Genomic DNA, 23726 nt, shown 5'->3' with positions numbered 1-23726 from the left:
AACAAGGGCACAGGCTCCCTTTGAGAATATCTGACATTTTCTTTGTAGAATTTGCTTCATGAATAATCATCTCTTCTGAAGACGTTTAAGTACACTAAAAAGTCCTTAACCAGCAAAACTGGCAAAAAAGCACAAATCAGATCAACTTCCCAAGCCGGCCTGAGCGGTGATGTAATCAGCCTGTTTTCAGGGACCGGACGTGGACCCCAGAGTGGAGGAGTCACTTGCCTGTGTTTTCTGGGTTCCTTCCACCCCAGAGTTCACAGGGACAAAGGCAGGCCTCTAGAGAGGCTGTATTAAATCATTTTAGGAAGACAGTGGCTCTGGCCCCTTCCGGGGAAAAAAAAGCGCGGACTGGGAATACCGCTCCTTCGTGCACCTCAGCGTCTCCCAGTTCCTGTCAGTGGGAACAGTGTGTCCCCAGCGCACACAGCCTGCTGGGGTTCACCACCCCTCCTGATTTACTCCGAGATGGAGACACACATCATGGCGACACCAGTCCGGAGTCACACTTCCTCTGCGCATGCAGCCACTCCCTCCAGGACTGATTAATCCCCACAGCACGTCTTCCCTCCTCCTTCAGCACTGCTCAGCTTTTATATGAAAGGGAGGCAAGGAGAAGGGGTTCCTCATCCCCCACTCACCATTTCTCCCTTCACCAAAGAGGTGAGACATGTTGCCTTTCGGAAGGGGCCAAGCCATGATCTCTTCTAAAGGAGCAGAAACAGAATCTGACTCTGATTTAAACTTCTTTGCAGTCTCTTTAGGGATAAAACATTATGATAGCATCCCCAGCTCCACAGTTTTCTTTGATCCCTTTGCTGGGCTTGACTTTAACGACCTTAGCAATGGGACTTGCTTTACCTTTAAAATATCATGTAAATAAGCAAAAGGAAAGCTGCAGCCCAGGTGGTGCTAAACAGCCCTCCTTCTCCCCACGGGCTCATGCACATAATCAGACCAATAGGCTCAGCATTCATTTGTACATGTTTGTTGTAAGTTCTTACTTCCTCTGGGTGGAGAGGCAAGTGGTAAATTCCAGGGGTGCCAGGAATCAGCCCTACAAGGGAGTCCCAACATTTCTCAGCCCACAATTTTCTTTTTTCAACTGCCCACTCCTCCCACCACAGGAATTGTAAAATCAATGGGGCCATTCTGCTTTATTCCTGGCCTCCCGTTAGTCACCCTGGACGGGTGGCTGTTTACAAGGCGTGTCGAAGGCGCGTCCGGGGGCAGAGGAGCTGGGTAGGGCGGGCGGGGCCGTTAGCCACACTCATCAAGGGCGCTGTGTGGGCTGTTTTCCTCTTGACTTTTATCGTGGTGGTGGTTTCCCGGAGGCTTCTTAGGATCAAGAAATTGTCAGTCGGTCCATGGAGCTGTCACTTCAACTCCACGAGCTCGGGAGACCCAGCGTCCCCTGTCCGCTCTCCCGTGAGAGGAGTAGCTCCCCGCCCCCACACGTACACACACACACACACACACACACACACACACACACACACACACACACCCCTGCCTGCTCACAGTTGGGATTGTTGGGGGACTGGAACACTAAGTTACTCGTCAGCTTGCTGTGCCTTTTAGCAGTGGAGGAGTGTCCTCCAGTTCACAAAGTGGAGAACCCAGTTTCCCCCTCTGGATCTAGAAGAACCTCACTGCACCTCTAATACTAACAAAAAAATTTACCAAAAAAACCAAAAGCAACACCAAAAAAAAAACCCAAACAAACCCAACAACAGAAATCTCAAGCAGTAAATGAGTAGGTTTTCCTGTTTTCATCAGCCTATCGCAGGTTTTTGAAGTCACCATGGTGAAGCCTTTTTTTTTTTAAACCTCACTTTGGACAACTGTATTTTAAAGTGACAGATCTGAATAAAAACGAGGGAAAGAAAGCACTGCTCTCTGCCCTCAATCTTCTTTTAAAATCATAAATAAATTTAAAATTAAAATCAAGGCTCCCCATTTGATTTCCTTCCCTTGTTGTGGATTCATGATTATGCCCCGTCCGCTTTGAGGCAAGATTTAATTCAGCTGCTGGAAGGGAAAGGGTGGTCCCGTTCTGGGCTCTCGAACTCCTCGCCAGTCATAGTTTGCCACCTAAATTTATAACTTCCCATCAATAATAACCCAAAGCCCAAAAGTAAATCCTTCATTTTCTTGGACTTCTCGCTCACTCTCCAAGCCCCAGACATCCACCCCCACCCCTCATTCTCGCAGTAGGCGTCTCCTGTGCTGTGTCCCCAGGCACTGTGTATGTGCTGGGCGCTGGGGTGGACAGTGGCCTGACCCGTCGACCTGGGACACAGCTTCATGTTCAAATCCTGGCCTCCCCTCTTACTAGCAATGTGACCTTGGGAAAGATACTTCACCCCTCTCTTCCTCAGTTTCCTTATGTATGAGATGGGGCAAATACGCCTTCCTCTTAGAAATGTTATGAGTTTTAATGAGTTTGTTCATTTCCGTACCACACTTAGGTCCTGGCATGTAGTAGATACTACACACATGCTTGTTTGAGAAATAACTCAATCACAGAACAATACAGAGCGGGATGAGTGTCACCGCAGTGTCCGTAGGCCACCACGGAACGAGGCTTAATCCAGCCTATGCCGGAAAGACAACAGCACAGGGAGACTCAGAGAAGGAGGGAAAGCGGTGACGATGTGAAGACACTGAACAAGGACATCGACCATAAACAAAGAGCGCACCAGGTGGCTCTTGAAGACAAATCAATGCCAGAACGTTGAACTTGTTAACCTCTTATTAAATGTAGGTAGTTTCATGTCAATGCAACCACATTTAAAAAAAACAACTGTTTTTCCAATGTTGAAAGTCTAATTATAGAAATAAAAAGCAATGAAAGCATAAGAAGAACTCAGAGATCTACAAGCCACTGTTACCATTCTGATGTACTTCAATCCATTTAATGTATTTTTGAACGGTTTTAATTTTTAATTGACAATTAGTTGACTGCATTGTCCCTTTCAAATACACACACCAGCACACACATAAACAGTGAGAAGCGGGCCCTCCCTTTTACCTCCAGTCCTGGCGCGTATCCAGAGAAAACCAGCTTTAACTGCGTAATGTCACTCCAGGTACTTTGCTATGATTTTACACATTGTGCATATACACATCTATAGAATTTGGATTTTATTAACCACCAATGGGGGGTGTATCATGAATGTTACTCTATACTTTACTTTCTTGCACAATGTATCTTGGAGAGTTTTCTGTATCAGTACAAACATATTCTTTTTAATGACTGTTTGGTATGGTTTTACCATAATTGATTCAGTCTTTTATCTACAAATATTTAGACTGCTTCCCATTTTCACATACACTCTGTGTACACGTCTTTCTGTAGAACAGATACCTAGAAATATTATTGCCTGGTCAAAGTGAATTCACATCTTAGATTGGCATAGATACTTCCAAATTCTTTTTTTAAAAAGGATGCAGTGTAGTTTACAACACAGCCACACCACATGAGAGTATCCATTTCTTTATACGCTCATTGGCACTTTATCTGTCCTTTTTCACCTTGTTTTTTGCATTTGTGTTTTCAAGCAGATTCCAGGCATTGGGTTATTTTACCCTTACCCATCTTAGCATGCATCTTTAAAAAGTAGACATAAATGTGTATGTGTGATATATGTGTGTTCACTTACACATATATGCATATGTGTGTATATGCACACAATACTCTATTATTAAGGCTACTGAAATCAACGAGTTCCTTTGTAGTATCCAATGATCGATCCTTTATTAAACTTCCTCAAATATCTAAAAAATGTCTTTTTTACACTTTGAATCAATGTCTGTAAATTAACTTGGTTGGCATATCTCTTAAATCTTTTACTTTAAGAGCAATCCTTTCCATCTGTTTCTTTCATGCCACAACCTTGATGCTAAAGTTGAGTCACTTGTCATGTAGAACTTTCTGTGTTGTGGACCTTGCTGATTCCATCCCCTGCTGCCATGTAATGTTTCTCTAGCCGCTGTATTTTCTGTTAAGCAGTTAGTTCTATCTGGAGACTCAATCAGATTCATCTGTAAGTGAATCTTTTTCATTTATCTCTTTTTTCTTTTTAATTAAGTGGAGCAGAGAAGGCAAGAATACTTCTTAAGCCAAATGCTGTGTGCTTCCTGGGGCATTCATCCCATCAGGAGACGCATCATGTCTGATTGCCTCTCTTTTTGCGATGCTGAAATCTATCAGTAGGATCAGGTTTTATCAGTCTCATCCATCCATTATGAAATTCCCCATTAGCCTTTTAACAAATGATTTTAGCCTAGATCCATCATTTCATTAGGAATTGCAAAACAGTGGTAGCCTAATCTACCATTCTTTCTGCATTTATTACCATCAATTATTTTGGTGCCTTGAGGTACTATTCCTGTGAGAAGGTCTAGATGCTCCGTTCTTTCCTTATTTCTAAGTTTTTAGAATGAGGAGTTGACTCCCTAGCACGCTACAAAGGTAACCAATGAACTTTTTAAACTACTATGCATTTATACATGTTGAAATATTTCATGTGTTCTAATCCTTTGCAGTGACTGTCATTTGGGGGGAGGGTAATTTATTTTTAATTTAATTTATTTTAATTTAATTTTTTAACGGAGGTGTTGGGGATTGAGCCCAGGATCTCGAGCATGCTAAGCACACACTCCACCACTGTGCTATACCCACCCCTGCAATTTTTGATATTTGAATCGTCACACTCTTAGCCAGGTGGCGCTTCTGATTCCTTTGTCATGAGTCCTAGAATCTTTAAATAACCTCCCTGTTTTCTGGTAGGAAGAAATATTTCAGGCTAGTCTTGTACATTTCCAGACCCAGACGTGCAGTGAGTCATTTTTGTTGAGGAGCCCAGGTGCCTTTTATGGGGAGGGACGAGGAGGAGGCACGGTGCTTAGAGAACAGAACCTGGGCTCAAGGGCACTTGTTGCTGTTACCTTGGTTGTTTTTCTCTAGTTCTTTTCCATGGAAAGAACTAGAAAGTGTGATTTTTAAAGAGAAACTGCATCCTGAGTTATTATTGATATGTTCAATTTAATTTTTTGCTAAAATTCTTTTATTGGATATTTTATTATAATGCAATTAAGTTTCTGATTATTACTCTGATAAGCTCTGATTGAAACACTTCACGGTAGTGCACAGACTAGGAGAAATACGAAAGTGTCTTAATAACAATATTTGTTGGTGAAAAATCATGGTGAATGCAAACCTCAAAAAACCCATTTGTCAGTCATAAGAGCAAAAGCACAATATGGGAAGAGAGAACCAGGCTCTCCTTCCATATATGTTCTTTTTGTATTTTCCTGTTATATCTTCCCCAAACTGAGATATTCCACAGTAGTTAGAATGGTCATCACCCTTCACCCTAACGGAGGAGCAAAATAATGAGCAGTAACCCAGAGGCCAGCTAAGGAAGCCACTTGGGAGCCTTAAGTTGGGAGGTCTTCCAGTTTCACAGTGATGTATCCTCAACTTGTCTTATCTGTTCAGTGCGAAAACAGAAGTTAATTCTGCTGAAATGAGATTCCTCTCCTGAGAGGGTTTGTAACCGCATTCACTGAATTTCACATTCTTCATCTGTGAACTGGGAAGAAATGAATGGTAGGGACGAGATCAGTAGGGTCCAGCTCCAGCAGGTGAAATGACCATATACCAGGACAATGTCACCTCTATTTTGACTTACAAAGCTAACAGTGGTTTTAAGTTGGCAAGTTAATTACAGACCAACTACATCACAACCTTTTCAAATGGCAAAAGTACAAAAAAAAAAAGTGTTACAAATATATTTCAGGAAATGTGCAGTCTAACAAAATAAAAACACTAAAAAGGTATCTTGCTGGAGGGAATTCAGCTTGGGAAAGTTATTACTGAAGCTAAACATTTTTATTTCATACAAACTATACTCAGAAATAGGTTTATGAGACTAATTTCTGGCTGAAAGTATCAAAGGGTTTATTTGTCAAGAAACAAATACCTTAGCTGACAAGGCTGGATAGAATGAGTCCAGACCCTTTCAAGATTTCTGCGGTGTTACGGTACCAACATATATCCCTTAATGGCAGAATGGGGTAATTATGGAATTAATTATCGCTAAAGTCGTTTTAAATGAAAAAAGAAATAGAAAACAAAACAAATTAAACTTGACACAATCTGACCATACATGTGTCAGTTTACAGTTTCAAGGTTATTTTACAAAATAGCTACATTTACACAATAGGTTCTATGCAGCATTCTAAGATGAAAGTTCGTTTAATTTACCTTGGCGTGCTCTAAATGAGCAAATTACACTATTTAAAGAATCAGTTAATACATTTTATTTATTCACCTTCTTTATTCAGTAAGTGTTTCTTTCTCTTGAGTCAGAAAGAGGAAAAGAAACGATCTTACATATAATTGATCAAGAGAGGAAGTTAAGCACACTAACAACTTAAAGAAACAGGTGGGGAGGGACTGGGGAGGGTCGGCAGTCGTGTGACCTTCACCCGGAATGATGCTCTTCAAAGATAAGGGTCGATTTTCTTAGAGCCATTTAACAAAGATTTTGAAGAAAAACTTCATTTTGTTGTCCAGCCCTTTAATGTTTTCATTCCGACTCACAGCCAGTCCAGCTACTGGTCTGCAGTAGCAGGGGTTAGGGCACAAGCTTCCAGCAGCTGCAGTGCGAAGTAGCATATCCTGCCTGCAAGTCACTAAAAAAAGGAAAATAGAAGAATGCCTTTCCCTTTTAGATAAAAAGAAAAATTTAATTAAAAAGTTTAGGAAAAATAACCTTAAGCATAAAATGATTTGCAAAGGAATCTTATGTAACAAATGGCTTGATGTTAGAGCACGAGGTTGAAGTTTTCATTTCTTTGATTTTTGGTTTATACACCCTTTTCTCTTACCCTGAAAATCTTGGTTTCTAACACCATTAACATGTTTGCTTCTGTTACATTAGTTTCAAAATAGCAATAGCAATATTATTACTAGCAATAGGATTATTAAGATGGTCCATCATTTTTTTCTTTTTGTTTGTTTATTTTGCAGTTTTTCTTGTCCTTATGTTATATTCTACTGGGGACGTACAATGCAATTACTCTGCCTTAAAGTAACTTGAAATGGGTCTCTGGGTTTAGGTAGCCAATCTCTTACACAGTCATGTTTTCTTTCATTTTGGTTATATTTATTTAGAAATTGCTTTGTCTTTTATTTTAAGATAGTTTTGTCTTGTAACTTTACAAACCATTTCCATGATTCCAAAGTCAAACTTACAAAACAAAGATACTTCAGAGAGGAATGTTTAACTTCCAACCCTCCCTAATACCTCAGGTGATAATGTTGTTAAATTGGAGCTTATCTCTACACTTTAAAATATAAGCACATATGGAGGTCAGTATGGAGGTTCCTTAAAACACTAAAAGTAGACTTACCATATGACCCAGCAATCGCACTCCTGGGTATATATCCAGAGGGAACTCTAATTCAAATAGACACATGCACCCCAGTGTTCATAGCAGCACTATTTACAACAGCCAAGACATGGGAGCAACCTATATACCCATCAACAGATGACCAGATAAAGAAGATGTGAGATACACACACACACACACACACACACACACACACACACACACACACAATGAAATACTACTCAGCCATAAAAAGGAATAAAATAATGCCATTTGCAGCAACATGGACGGACCTGGAGATCATCATATTGAATGAAGTAAGTCAGACAGAGAAAGACAAATATCACATGTTATCACGTACATGTGGAATCTAAAAAAAAAAGTGATACAAATTCTATTTATAAACCCAAAAGACTCACAGACATAGAAAACAAACTCTGGTTACCAAAAGGGAAAGTGTGGGGAGGGATAAATTAGAGGCTGGGGATTAACAGACGTGGCATTTTATCCTCTTTGACTTACAATTCCTTTGTCATATATTAATCTCATAGATAGATGCATACAGTAACATCTATTTCTAGACCATCTGTAGGCTAGTCTATCCCTACTCCCCAGAGATTCCGATGCAACTGCTCTGGAGTTCAACCCAGGAATCAGGAGTCTTTAAATCTACCCCAATGACTGTAATGTGTAGCCAAGTTTAACAACTTCTAGGCCAGAGAGACAGCTAAAGACTGATCAGGGAATGAGGAGGAAAGAACCCTGAGAAGGTAACAGGATGGCAGGTATGACCTGGGCCAAAGAAATGTGATGAACCGAGTCCCCAGTCAGAACCAAATTTACTATTTCCAAGCCTGCAAACTGACCTGAGTACAACTCACATCTGCGTGCTCCTGCCTGTGCTAAAGATGCCTTCACGGCTCTCACGCCTGGCCTGGGGATTAGCGCCAGACTGATCACTGAGTAGGCAGATGGGGAGCGAGGTTTTCCTGAGATCGTAGCCACAAGGAAGGAAAATCCTTGCAATGGAGGGAGATGACCGCGGAGGCTTGCTGGGCACCGACCAACACACGCACGAGGATTGCTCCTCAGAAGGAGACACGCCCCAGCCTCCCTCCTCCGGTCTGATGGGCCACCAACCAGGCATGGCCGATGATGCGCCAGCTTCTCATGTGCCCCAGACTTCTTTCAAAGCCGTTTTCAACTCTGTTAATGTTAATGGTTTGGAAATCATTTTTGATCTGTATTACAGTTTTGTGTCTGTATCATAGAATTCTGATTCTGGAACTACTGATGCACTGGAATGCTAACGTGTCCAATGAGACTTGTCAGCTTAATTGCACTACTTGGAACTTAAGGAGCCAGAGTTTGTCAGCATTTGGCTGACGCATGTCACCATTTACAGGCTGATCTTGGCTACTCATTAAGTTCACCGTTCTTAAAATTATATACTGTGAAATGAACTACTTTTGGTGAAAGAAAAGACTTTTTTTCCCATCTAGCTGAGTAATTGCAGTTTAGGACCAAAACCAACTTGCAGATGTGTGAAAGCATTCTGGTTTCGTAATAGTCACTGTGTTTAAATTCCGATGCAGAGGATGCTGTGTACCTGGAAAATGACAAAGAAAGAGAAGAGTACGTCCTGAATGACATTGGGGTCATTTTTTACGGAGACTTCAACGACATCAAGAGTAGAAGCTGGAGCTATGGGCAGGTGAGCCATTTAAAATCGGTCATGGTCAAGGACATTTTTACTTAATATTTTTGTCCCAAGTGTCACGGCAGGGTGATATGTCTCGATATTAGACAAGCATGATTCCCTGCTTTTCAGGATCTGAGACTCCTGGGTGGCCTGGGAATAGAGACTTAGAAAGGAACCTGCATAATTTATCGCTGAAACCACGTATTTTCCGTTATCAGTGTTACAAAGATGGGAGGTTGCATGGGTGCCGTGGCATTCCAGGGAGAAGGGCTTTGACAGCTGAGCACACTGAAATCTCATGAGCTCAGGCTTTGCTCTTCAGCGTGGAGTGAACCCGCATTTTTCTTTTCTTATAAGGAAAGGTGTTTTGATAATGAAGCAAAGGATACAGCAAGGCAAGTGCCCAACTCAAAGAAATAACTTCTTTAAAGTGTTGGTGAAAAGATACTGCTAATGAGAAGAGAGTGTTGCCATTGCGTCAAGGGGGGCGGTCTGGGCTTCCACATCAAGGCGTGTGATCAGCTGCAGCCTCGATTTACTGTCTGGATATAAGGTAGCAAATGGTACTTCGTTTACGATATTCAGTAATTCAAACTGTTTCAGCTTGGTGTCTTTAACAATGGAGAAATGAATATTTTTTTTTTACCATGTGTCCACAAATGGATGCATGTCCTGTGACTCAGAAATGACTTTCACTAGCAGCAGAAGAGCAGGTAAATGTGTCATTTCACAGTGTTTTGACTGAGATGGTTGGAGTTGTGCACCATCGTTCTGGGTATCTGGAGGGGGAGATTTCACAGAAACTGCCTCACAGAATCACACAATACTTTCCTGGCTTCTGATCCTTGTTTAAACTTCCACATGGGCTCTCGCTGCAACTCTCCACCTGCTCCAGCCTGATCACTGGGACCCCTATCACCACTGGCTCTTGTCTTGTCCACCCAGCTTTGTGTCCTGCTCCTTCACGCCGACCCCTCAGAGCCACAAGCCCGGCACCCAGGCTTGCCCGCCTGCATCCCTGACATCCGGCCAGGCCAAGGATGTGTGTGCTCTTTCCCTGTTTCTGGACCCCCGCCTGGCTCCCCGGTTCCAAGCCCCTTCCTTCCTGAGTGATGTACAACCTGCGACTACTGCTTATTGTCTTGTGCCCTTGCATCGGGTCCCCTACTCCTAACCTTTAGTTGTGATCCTGTTTCCCCTGTGTGATGAGAGGGAGAGCTAATACGGAACAGTGCCATCTGCGTGGGCAGCAAGGAGGACTGCGAAAGGGTCCCAAGCATGATCGGGGCGCCCTCCCGCCAGCATGCCTTTGGATAGACACTTTGAGCACGGCCACTGCCTGTCTCTACTGTCACCCAGAGTCGCCTCATTTGGGTACTTTGGTCCAAACAAGCAGCCAAGCCAGTAGTTTGCAGTGGGGCAGGAAAACAGCCGGTTCCACTACGTCTTTGCCTCTCCAGCTCACGGCTGTCCTGCCCCGCAGGCACAGCTGAGGGACAATGCCTGGGAAGAACCAGGATCGTGAGTCCTCTGTGCCCTGAAGGGCTGGGGGTGACTCATCGCCGCAGCATCACGCCTGCTGAGGGCGCAGGCACAGCTGGCATTCCGACTGGATTTTAGCAAGGAAGCACACGGCCCTGAGCCGTTAAGGCTGTGGTTTCTGTCGCAAGTCCTCGGGTGGGGAACATGCAAGGTTTCTGTACGCAGAGAAGCCTCCTGTACAAGGAGGCACAGTGTAGGTGTAATCTTCTGATTTTGTCATTTTAGTACTATTTTGTCTTTTTTCCTTTTTTAAGAAAATTCTGGTGGTGTGTGTGGCTGGAGGTTCTTTCTAGGGAAACTGAACTGACTAGCTGACTCTTCCCTTGACAATACGATCTCCTTTCTCTGAGCCCTCCTGTCCCCTCTTTGACCCTGGGATCCACTTTGTCTCCGAAGAGCAGCACCCTTAGACAGACACTCACTGCCCGAGGTCGCCCACGGCTCCCGGCGCGGGCGGCACCGACGGGCCGCGCCGTCTGAGACGTGCCCGAGAGCCCTTCACTTTCGAGATGCACAAGGACTCATGTTACTTTTGAGGTCTCAAGACTTTGGCCTGACTTTTCGTAACTGGTTCACTTCATTGCCGTGGGCACTGGAGCCAGTGGGGTGGGGAGAGCCTCTGAATTAACCTGCATGATTTTCTGAGGAACTTCAAGTCAGGTCATGATCTGAGTACGTCAGCGCTCTAGTAGTTCCGTGTGTATTTCCAGCTAGCTTTTACATTCTTACTCATCTTACTGAAAAATAAAAGAGGATGTCCCCTTCCTCCCACCGTCATATTTCACACTAAGGATTATGGGTGATGACCGTATAGGAAATACGCATTTCTAGGTATTAGGTTGTGGTTTCATTTTACCTTTTGGCAGAGGCTATCTTGCTGGCAGTGTGGACATTAAGTAGTCTCCCGTTTTTTCCCTACATAGTTTGAGGATGGCATCCTCGACGCCTGCCTGTATGTGATGGACAGAGCAAAGATGGACCTCTCCGGCAGAGGGAATCCCATCAAAGTCAGCCGCGTTGGGTCTGCCATGGTAAGAGCAACCCCGATTACTAAAATCAATTACACCTGTCATTCACTGCAGCGTAGATGTCAGTTCATTAAGCGTTGTTGATATGGTGGCGTACACTTAATAAACTTTTATTTGGAATAGCCTGTAATTCCCTGAACTTGTCAGGTGCCATGAAACAACATTCTCATCTCTGTGCTTCATGTGGCTTTGGCTTCAGACAAAGGCTGATAGATGGCATCATAGTATAGATCACTTGTTCTTAAGAAACCTCTTGCCTAGGGATCGAGGCATGACCGCAACAGAATGCCAGCACCATAATCAATCAATCAGCAATCGATCAATCAAACATCAAGGAGGGCCAAAAAAAAAAAAAGCAAAAACCCACATGACATAGCTTTTCTCCACCTTCACACCCATAGCAAGAGAGTAAAGAATTACTAATCCTCGCCTCCATCACAATGAGACCTCCCCGTAGGGTGCTGTAGTTTATGAAACGGGTATCGATCCTTCACAGCGGCCACCTGAGAGACGTGGGGAGGAGGGGTGCATGTCTCACGCCAGTTTACGAGGTAGGAAGCGGTGTGGTGCCAGTTTGTCAGGGACACAGCCCCAGCTAGAACCCAGGTCTGCTGACCCCAAACCTAGACGTTTTCTACCTTCCGTGCTGGTCTCCACAGGAGATGGTGGAACGTGGAGCTAGGTGCTACTTCATTCAATCAAAGACTGAGCAAAAAATATTCCTTTCATTACCAATTTCCTTAAGGTTTATTTTTAAGAAATCTGTCTGTAAGAATGTTGTCTTTGAGTTTGGGTTGAGTTAAGTGAAATCAAATGTTTTTCATATAGAAATATTCAGCTGAGAATGATATGAAATGTCATTTCTGGTTAGCTCTTAAGAAAAAAGATTGTTTTATTTTATTAATAACTAGGCTACATGTAAATTTAAGAGAAGTGGAGCTTAAAAAGAGGGCTAAAAACTAACATCTAAAGGCAGTTTTGTTTTCACGTGTTAGTCTACGTTGCATACTGAAAAGAAAATGAATTCTAAAGAATTGGGGGATTTCTTGATGGTAACTATTTATAACAGCATCCTTTGGACCGACAATCACTGCTTCCCCGGTTTCACAGACAAGGTTCCCTTTCTTCTTCTCCTTTGAAGTTATCATGACGGCTTTGCAGGGAGGAGGGGAGCAGCAGCTCTCAGTGGCTGGATGTGAGTTAATTCCTCCTGCAGCGTTCTGAACTGGCACGCTCAGCAGTCCGAGCTCGCTCACACGTTGTGCGCATTCTCACGAATCCAGGAACCACTGCCGAGCACAAGCCCAAGCAAGAGGGAGGCGAACCCCAAGAAGCTAACCCAGTACTTTCTTTGGTGGCATCTGGCCAAGTGGAAGCTGCTAAGTTTTGAATTAAGCACATAGTCCTAATGCAAATTGCCTTGACATTTTATTGACATAAAAAGCCTCTGAAGTTCTAATTTTGAAAATCTGTAAGCCACTTTCAAGACTTAGCACTAGACAGAAACTGTTTGGAGGGGGTAGTTTTGTTGGTTTAGTTTTATTTTGGGGGTCAGGGGAGAGGCCCCACCCTGGGGAACGTCTCTATTTCCACCACCACCGTCGTTCACACACACACACAATGTACGTTAGACAGTTTTCAAAAGCTTTTTACATCTATTTTCTCCTTCAGTCTTTAAAAGGGCTCTGTGAATCTTTCCCAAATCTATTCAGTCATAATGATTTTAGAAATTAAACATTGATCCTCCAAAAATCAATCAAAGAGATGAAACTTTCCCCCAAAATCAATTGTTCTCTGGTCACCCAGGGAGGTTCTCTCCTGTTCACAAATCCTGAAAATCTATCATGAAATTGCTGAGAGAAGTTAAGTAAATACTGGAAGAAGAAAAAAACCCTCAAACTTCTCAGTTAAAGATTTACCTTAGAATAGGAGATGTTTTTAGGGAGCCTGGAAAGAAAATGTTCTGAAGTTGTGTGTGACTGGCCAGAACCCTGGCTCCGAGCAGTGTGTTTTCTCAGGGGGCTGGTCCACCCGCTGGAAGAGCAGGGAGCCTGCGTTGTCGTTTGAAGGCTCTTCTCAAATCTCTCCCCAGCCTGATCACAGAGGCTGGAAGCTCCTTTCAGAGGATACAAATGCTGGAGCAGGATACATCGACATGCAAGTCACCTGGGATGGGTAACTCACGGACTTCAGTCCATGCTGAGATGAGGCATGGAAGGCAGAAATTTCCTGGAGCAAATAGCTAGCGGGAAGGAGTGGGGATGAACAGCTTAGCCCTGGGGGCAAGAGGCTGAAACAGACAACCGGGGCCCCATAGACAAATTTGCTTGCTGCGGTCACGGCCAAGTCCAGCACTGAAGATAGGCAAGGAGTTTGCAGAGAGCGGGTGGGTGCATGATGCTATATGAACACAGGTAATAAATAACTCAGGTTCTGCTAAATTCCAATCATTCCAATGATGACAATAATCATGGAAATCTGGCTTTGCAGTCCCCAGATAGAAATTGGTCTACACAGTTCCCAGATAAACGTCTTTGTACCCAGTGTTTATGACCTCGGAGAGCTCTTGGTCATGGCGGCTGTCCTGCACACGAGAGGATGTTTGAGGATATTTAGCTGCATCCCTGGTTTCTACCCAAGAGATGCCAGTAGCACCTCCCCCTCCAGTTGTGACAACCAGGAATGCCTCAGATATTTCCAAATGTCCCCTGGGGCTCAAAACCACCCCCAGTGAGGACCACAGCACTAAACCACTCTGTGACTCAGTTTCCTGGCCTGTGCAATGGACATCACCCTCTCTTCTTGCCCACAAGGAGAATCTGTCTTCTTACCTCATTCGAAACCTGCTGGTTTTCATTCCTCTGTTGAAGAGAGAGTGGAGGCAGTGTCATGTGGGAAGGGCCCTGGCCTAGGTCACATCGGACCTCTGGGTTCTGACTCCTCCACTAACTTCCTGTGTGACCCGGGACAAGTCACTCAGCCTCTCCTGCCTCACCTCATCTTTAAAATGAAATTTTGTCTTTATACTCAGATCACAATTGTCATTCCCAGTGGCAGCAAGAATAACCTTTTCTTCTTCAAAACAACATTCTTTCTTCTATTTTTTCCCCCTTTATAAATTCAGTATCTTATTTAATTCTTATTTTGAGTTGCTACTACTTCACTTTGATGTAAAAATCGGAAAAGTTTATGACAATCTGGACAGCCTTGGGCTACTGGGCTTTCCCAGGAGAAAGAAAGTCTAAAAACCCTGTAATCTCATTGTCTGGGGGCTGGTCCTGAGATGCTAGAACCTTACATAAGCGAACTTTCTTTATTGAGGCTCTCCTAAAGACGGTGGTGCATTTTACCTAAGCTACACTGCAGGTTGATTGAAGAGAGAAAATGTTTAAAAAGAGGAAATAAGAAAAAAGAAGAAACCAGCCCAGTTATACTGCCTTCTTTAAGTTACGTTGCTTGACTGCTGTTTGCTTGCCACCTCATCTCTGACACGACAGTCCCCAACAGGACAATTGTCGGGAAAATCTGAGAAGGATGCTTGGTGCCATCTGAAAACGTATTTCACTCACAGGGCACTAATAGCGCATCCCATCACTGGCCCTAACGCCTGTGAAGTAACCCGACGTGGACTCTGAGCCCTGGCCAGACTATCAGAATAGGTGTTCTGTGCCAGGTGACAAGAACAGCATGGTCCCAGGGAAAGGACAGGCGGTGACAACAGCCTGGCTTTACTGTTGGGTGGTTGCTGGTCCCTGCTTGTTTCTGCCCCATAGCAGATTGGATATGGCAGCAACTGTGGGCGGAAAAGTTCTCCAGGGAGGCGCACAGCCGCCCTGCAGACACTGCTCACGCACTCACTGTAGAAGCCCTGACGTCCCACCTCGGTGCACGGTTGCTCCTTTGAATTGCAATTTACCAGCAGGAGAGCTGTGTTGATATGCGCACAGAGCCAGCACGTGAGACCTGGAAGCCTCTCCAGGGCCTTCAAGGTAAAGAGGTGGAAGCCCTTGGGAATGACGTCGCTCCAGCTCGCACCGCAAATAAGTGGCTGGGCTGGAACCAGATACTGTCCTTGCTCTCAGGTCAGATTACCTTAGAGGGCCACTACCAACACATTAGGACCGATGACACAATTACAGCACCAAACTAAGCAGCTTCTCCCAGCAGAAAAGGACCCAAGGGGACAGGTTCCAGAACAGGTGAATTTTGATATAGGGGAATAAGTGAAGAAAGGTGTAAATCGGAGAATTCTAAATAGCCAGAGGCATTGGGGAAAGAGTTCCCAAAGAAGACTAGGTACCAAATATGGCTTGATGGTGGTACTGGTGGCTGTGATGGTGGTGACGGCGATAGCAGTGAGGATGGTGGTGGTGGTGATATGGTTTGATGGTGGTACTGGCGATGGTGGTAGTGATTGCTGTAATGATGCCGATGGTAGTAAAACACTCAGTGTTAACTCATTCATTCAACAAGTATTTACTGAGACTCTCCAGTCTAGGTACTGGGGTACAGTTGTAAACAAAACACAGTGTCTGCCTTCACAGAGCTGACAGTCCAATGGAGAAGACAGGCTGGTAAGCAGAGCATTTCAGCACAGTTTTGGCAAAGTCTCTGATGAAATAAGCAAAGGATCGCGTGAGAAGGCGAACCTGTCAGGCTTTGCTCAGAGTTTTCCGAGGACAAAGCAGTGTCCTGACAAGTGTTGGGATATTGGACGAAAAGGTAGAGGACTAGCTGGCAAGGGCCCAGAGCAATAATGAACCATGTTGTTATGCATGGAAACCCTTTCTCCACGGTGGAAGTTAAACCCAAATAGCCAGTCATCAAAACCACGGCAGGAAAATGCAAGCAGGGGAAGTGTGCTCCTCTGGGGACTTAGCTGATTCGATCATAACTTTAAAAGGAATAAATAAGGTGACATTTGGGGGAAATTTGGAAGGACGGGGAGAAGAAAAAATGTCAATATACTAGTTACATATTTTAAAATTCCAGTCTTTACACTGTTGCCAGCCTGGACTTTCCTGCTTCCCTTGAGATGTGCACATTTATTTCTAACCCTGGTCTTTTGCTAATATCGAACCACCATGCCCTCATTAATCCCCATTAATACTCTATTCTAACTGTGCCATTTGGGAACTAACTCAAGATTGAACGTTTCTTTAAATCAATCGATGTTCAGTGCACTCTTTAGTGTTATATATTAAAAAAAAAAGTCTTGAACTCCAGCTAGTAAATCAGACTGACCAGAAGTGGTGGTCTGTCCTGGAGTCTCCTAGCGCCCAATGCAAGATGAACGACTTAGGTCTTGGAGGCAAAATGGGCTTCAGAGATGCTCATCCCCAAGCAGATACGATCTCACAGAGAACACTGAAAATAAAGTTACTTTTCACTTTGTCCATGTTTCTCCTCCTTCTCCTTGTCCCAGTATCTAGGCAGCACTTTTTTTTCCTTTCCAAGTATGAAAAAAAAAACATGACATCACTCCTTTGATATTTTGCCAAGCAGCTCCACAGGAGGCTTACTAATAAACCAAGTGGTTTTTTTTTTTTTTTAATTTTCCCCCACCTGTTCATTTGGGCATCCCACGGGAAGCTTCACATTCAGCAAACATTTTCATGCAACAAACTATTTCAACTATTCAGATTACATTTTAAAATTCACCTGGGTTAGGAAATCCCACCCCTCGGTTAGACCAAATGAACTTTAGAATCAGAAATAAATGGTTATTTCTAACATTATAACATGAAGTCTATCCCCTGGTCATACAGACCAATCACAGTACAGCACCCTAACAATTTTATTTTTAAAAATTAAAAAATTAAAGCACTGCAGAACTACTCCTTTGGCTTATAAGCAGCTAAAAACACTACTTTTTTGGAGCAAACTGTCCTGGAGAAATCTTAGGACTCAAGTGTTCGAGGGCCATTGTCCCCAACCACCTCACCATCGAGGACCTCGTCACATTTCCCCGTGTGGATCTTATTTTGGGGAGAATTTCCTCTATCAAAAAAGCATGATTATATAATAATAATTTGTTTCCTGATTCTTGCATCAGAGATTTACCTAATTGCCAAACAGAACTTCTGACGGGAGTGGTGGTGCTGATAACCACCAGACATTCAGTGCGAGCACACCAAATAGGACTCGGTGCCCCCTTGTGAAGGCAAAGGTACAGCTTCCTTTTGCGGTTTGGAAGAGCGGCAGTGACTCACACACACGCATGTCATTGCAGATGCCTTAGAGTTAAAGTTTGCAGGCTGGAGACCACTACCAGATGTAGGCTCCTTCGTGGATTTTGGCTCCCGTCCAGCATTTCTGGAGCTCCGACTCTATCTGCTTTCTTATTTCAAATTGCTGTTTTCTCTCCCCGTGATTCATGTCCAGGGATGTCAGGAACGACACTCCTCACTTGGGGATCGCAGGGAAAGCTAGAGGCCTCTGCTGCTCTTAACGACCTCCCCCGTGGGGACACATCTCCATCAGGGGGAGGTCCCGCGGGTGGCAACTTTGGAGAATCCACTAGTTAGGGTTAGTGAAAAATATTATTGTAGTCCAACTCGGTAAAATCTAAAACACTAATTCTAAAAAGACTTTTTTACCTTTTAAAGTTGGGGTCCAGGTACCCACGAGCACAGGAGGCACCGCTGTGGTTCAGGAAAGACCAAGGGAACCCAGTGAAGAGTGGGAGGCACAGAGTCAGGACGATCTCTAGTGCCTTTCAAACTAAACATCACACCATGAGGGCACCCTGCTCACTAGGGACTTTCGTTTCTGTTTATTGAAGAATTTTTAACAATTGGCAAATATATTGGAAGCCAGGAGAAAAATAGAATTTACCTAATGGAAGTTGTTTTCATAGCCAATTTTGAGAAATTGTATTCATTTCATAAATAACCAACATGCAGATGAAGAGACAGAGGTGTCAGGAAGTTAAATGACTTATCCAAGGTCATGGGTAGACGTGGAAGAGGATCTCAAGTTGCCTGACCCCACTGTTCCACACCCAGTGTTATGTTTCCCCCAGGTTTGTCCTCTGCCTGTCCTCTCTCCATATCACATGAGCCCCTTGGGTACAAATGCAATGTCTTTTACAAGCCCTGTCTTATTCAATCCTTCTCTTATCAGTGGGGGTGTGGAGGGGGGTCGAGGGGACAATGAACTGTTCAGACATCATATTTCTCTTACGGCAAAAGCCGGCAGTGTAATGAGGTTTCCATTTGTGGGCAAACAGCCTGGTTTCTCAATTATTCAGGCCACATTTCTTATGCCTGTCCTCCCCATATTTTTGGAGAAAAACAGACATTTATTACAAGCCATCTCTCAAATGTGATAATCATAGTCAATCTGAATGTCTGCTTCCCCTGAATTGCTTCCTGGAATGAGGTTTCCACGCTGCATCTATTTTGTAATCACATCGGCTATTTCTGAAACACAGGGGTGCTTCCCTGCGCTCCTTCCAAGCTATGCAGTCGGGGCTGCTCTGGTCCCCTGGGGCTGACATCCCCAGGACGGGCGGGCGAATAGAAATGCAGCTAAGCCCTTTAGGAAGTGAACTCGCAGGTCCGTCCACACTGCATCCCTTCTCGTCCTCTCCTCCCCTCTCCTCTCCCTTGACATCCTTTCCTTTCCTCTTCTTGCTCTGCTCTTTTCCCTTCCCGTCAATCCATCCATCCATCCATCTGTCCGTCCATCCATCCATCCTTTCATTCACATATTTTCGGAGGTCTGGTCTATACCAGCCCTGGACCATGCAGCAGTGGGATAGCAGTGGAAAAAGCAGACAGTGCTGGAAAAGCTGAAAAATCTCAGTCTCTCTTTCACTCTCTCAGTCCACATTTGGTTCTTTGTTTCATGATTATCAATTAGTAAAACATGTTTTGGCCAAATAAGAATCCTCAAGTTACTAAGGGAGACAAGGTTAACAATCTCTCGTTGCAATGATTTTCATGAAGAATGAACCTAATGACCCACTCCTTGTCAGAGCCTGGGTCGGGTATATAAACCGAAGCACATTTGCAGAACATTGCACATTTGTGGTTGCGTGCTTCACACGATAGGTTAGGGTTATTAGCTCATGGCGGCAGGGGCAGGGTTGTTTTTGAAGTAAAATTAACACACAATGAAATACATGGATATTAAATGAAAAATTCAATGAGTTTTGATGGGGTTACTCACTACCCCAGCCAAAATGTAGACAGTACCACCAGCCCAGAAACTTCCCTCGTGCTCATTTTAGTCCATGCACATCACCCTAGGCCACCACAATTCTGATTTCTTACAGTAGGTCAGATTGCCTGTTCTTAACTTCATTCACATGCCTGGATTCACACAGTATGTACTGTTTGGGGCTGGCGTCTTTTAATCAGTCAGTTCTCTCACAGGTCTTTAAGTTGTTCCTTTGCATCGCTGAGCAGTGTTTCCTTATATTCCATACCCCAATTTATCTATCCATTCATCTGCTGATGGACATTTGAGATGTTTCCATCTCAGACCTATTATGAATCGAGCTATTATGAACACTCTTGTACAAGTCAGTTTGTATACATGCATTTTCATATTTCTGAGGGAAGTAGTTAAAGATGGCATGTCTGAATCATAGAGCATGTGTATGTTTAACTTTATAAGCATCTGACAGTTTTCCAAAGTGACTGGAGCCCTAGAATGTCATGGACACAGTTTGACATCCTCTGTTCAACTTCCACCTACAATCAAGACTGAGCACCTTCAGACTGTACCTGGGGGTTTGAGGGTCACAAAACCTAGAAAGGAATCATTCTTCTCCTTCCCAAATTTCACTCTCCACCTTTGAAACTAGATCATGTTACCCAAAATGTATATCTAGGGGTCTTTGAGGAAACTATTATAGATAGGATTAGGGATAAACTGTATTTTGCAAAAATGACAGAAATCCTAGCCTTAATGAGAACATAACTTTTAACAATGAAATTTAACAGCATATACTAGGTTTATAACAGAGAAAAATCATTTTATCATGGTCTTACAAAATGTGCACACAAGATAAGACAAATACCTTTACATATTCAAAAAGAAGCAGAAAAAAATACTTATTATGCAAAACATAATGGCCCAAAGCCTTGCATTCAGAGAGGCAGCCCACCCTACTGGGCACAAAAGGAGTTTTAACTGTTCTGTCCCCTAGGATGAATATTTGAGAAAATTCTAAACATTTTTAAAAGTTTGAAGAAGAAAATAATAATTATTATATATTCTTGCTGCAAGAATTGAACACAGCATCTTGGCATATCTGCTTCCAGTCTTTTTAATGAAAAGTCTTTTTGTTTTTGTTTTGTGTTTTTTTTTTTTTTGGTTAAAAATTATAATTCTCTCTAAAAAAGATTTAAGACAATCCAGAAAAATTTAAAGATAAAAGTTAAAAAAAAAAAACTTTCCTCAAAAAAATCACTTCAAATTTTACCACCAAGAAATAACTATTATTAATATTTTAGGTACATAATTTCAACTAGATACATAGATATTTACAACAGAAGAAATTATTAAACTTCAAATAAATGTTTCTTCACTACAAGAAATATTATTTCCTAACAGACCCCCTCTAAGGTTCTTAGAAAATTATGAAAACCACTGAAAGAATAAAGCAATTATATGTTTTTAAATTATGTGTTAATTTTGGATGGTGTCAGTTAACTAAGAGAGATCCACACATTAAAACATCAGCCTTTCCATTCTCCTCCCACTTTCCTCCCTCATGTCTAATTTTTTCTTAGGATTATTAGTGTTTTTGCATTATCAGGTTTTAAAATTCATATTCATTCAGGTACTATAGTTCCCAAAGATTTTTAAATGCCTATGGATTTTTCTCTTCACTGGCCCTTTCACCAGAGTCTCTTTCCTTGCATCTCTGTGTACTTAATTCTTTAATTACCTTAATTATCACTTTCCAAGTAGTTTGGTTATGGTGGGTACCATATCCCCTGAGATCCTTCATGGTGTGTGTTGGTGTCTTTGTACTGGCAGGACGTCTTAGCTGTGCATAATATTTTCTCTCAGGACTGTGTAAATATGGACCATGTGTTTTGCCATCGACTGGTGCTCTGGAGAAGTCTGAAGACAACCCCACTCTTATGTTGTTGTTAATCTGAGTTTTCTATCTGTATGACTGAACAACTGTTTCTTTATGCTTAAGTTCAACTGGTTTCAGTAATTAAAGTTCCTAGGTAACGAGCATTCTGCATCAAATTACCCTGTAGCTCAGATTGATCTTTTAATGTATAGATTCAACTTTCCCACCATTAGGTAACATTTGCCTATATTGTGCCATGAATACATCTCCTGTGTCACTTGTTAGGGTCTCCATTTTAAGGGTACTAATTATCCTTATGTTGTATCATCCTTGTCTCCTGTAACTATTAGCTTCTCTCTAACTTCATCTCTATATCTTTTTCATTAGTATTTGGTTGCTCTCAAGCTTTTCTTCTATGTCTTGATTTTATTTTTGCCATGATCTATTCTATTTCTTACAGTTTATCATTTATTTTTAGTTCCACGATGTGTGTTGGTCCTCAATTTGTTCCTTGAGGTCTGTGATCCCCTTAGGAGACTGTGAGAAAGTCCTTTATGTTCCTTAATTTTGTTTTCTTCTATGTAATTTTTCCATCCTCTCTCTTTCCTCTGTTTTTCTTTTTATTCATTCTCTTACTTGCATAACTCACCCAAGTGTTTTATTTGCTGTAATATACCATAGATAAAATCTCTACTCCTTCCAATCTAAGATTAGCTTGGTCTCACCTCTGAACTACAGCCTGAGGCCAATGTATTTCATTGCAGCTACGCTTTTGTACCCTGAGGCAGACTGGAACAGGGAAGGGAGTGCAGCTAAGGCGATGGCAATCTTGGTTAGAATCTTTGGGCTGTTCCTGTTCTTTCAGGATTCTGTTAAATTTCTCATCCCAGAATCCACTCCACCTAACTGGAGACAGATTTCATCCTCAGGTGGGGATAACTCTCAGTCTTTGTATCATTTCCCCACTGAAGTCCCTGAACCTCTACCTTTTTAGGGATGCAGACCTTTTTTTGCCCATTTCTCCACAGTAGTTGTTTCCATGATTCTGGTAAGAACAAGGAAAAGATCAGCATTTTAATTCAGTGTGTTTCTTTCCAGATTTTGAAATACAAATGAGGAAGCTCAGGATTTTGTTGGCTTGACAGTAGGGCTTCTGACATCCTGGTGGTCAGGGTTAGGAGCTGAGCCATGCTGCCTCCCTGCTCCGCTCCAAAATCCTCAGCTTTCCTTGGTTTTGAAGTTTACTGAACTATGTTATGCCACAGAAGCTGCTGATGGTGACTTTTGGAGGGGCTTTTTTTTTTTTTTCTAATATTGTAGGTATTATGGGAGGACAATTTAATGAAACCCTAAGGAAGTTGAATAACACTCCCTTGTCCAAAGTCCCAGTCCCATATTGTCTCCTTGGCCATTAGTGATGCCAGACCAAGGCATTTCATTCTGTCACTGGTCAAACTCTGACTGAGCTCATGAAAGCATGTGAACAGTCAACTGTGGCATGAAACGGGACCAGCACGGCCTTGAATTATCCCCCAAACATTTTGTTGTCCAGGGAGGGGGATATTACTTTAACCCTTTACTTCTGTCACTAAAGACTTATTTCTTTCACAATCTAGGCTGCCCAGAAATCAATGTTCTAATTAGAAAACAGTAGCTAATCTGACCAAATGCTAATAAATGAGAGTTGTGATTTATCTAGCAATAGAGGAACAGCTCAGCATTAACAATTAAAAGGTCTATAGAGGAGAGAACTCTTTTTTGTCCTTACTCTTTCCCTTAGCTGATCGGGTTCACTGTAGCCTATAAATAACCCTTCTAATTAATGGCTATCCATTTGAAATCCACTCCATCAGAACCAGAGTTTAGGAACTTTACCCCTGACATTCATCAATTTCATTCTATTTCTCAATGATAAGGATAAGTGAGAAACTGGTCATGTGAATCAAAGCTGCATCTGCCTATTCATAAACATCAAACCACATCATAGCCTACGAAGGCACTCTTC

At 42.8% G+C, this 23726-nt stretch overlaps 1 protein-coding gene across 2 annotated transcripts in view; it reads left to right on the top strand.

Moving 5' to 3' along the window:
• The window catches only part of F13A1 (coagulation factor XIII A chain), a 125022-nt gene that overhangs the window by 46409 nt on the left and 54887 nt on the right, over positions 1–23726 (top strand). For both annotated transcript variants that reach the window (XM_010968596.3, XM_074348049.1), the window contains exons 6-7: positions 9003–9121; positions 11575–11682. In XM_010968596.3, coding sequence (XP_010966898.2) covers positions 9003–9121; positions 11575–11682 — 227 coding nt within the window. The remainder of the gene's footprint in view (positions 1–9002; positions 9122–11574; positions 11683–23726) is intronic.

This window comes from Camelus bactrianus, chromosome 20, assembly GCF_048773025.1.
Source record: "Camelus bactrianus isolate YW-2024 breed Bactrian camel chromosome 20, ASM4877302v1, whole genome shotgun sequence".
In the NCBI taxonomy this organism is placed as follows: domain Eukaryota; kingdom Metazoa; phylum Chordata; class Mammalia; order Artiodactyla; family Camelidae; genus Camelus; species Camelus bactrianus.
This window is presented reverse-complemented; position numbering and strand designations above follow the sequence as displayed.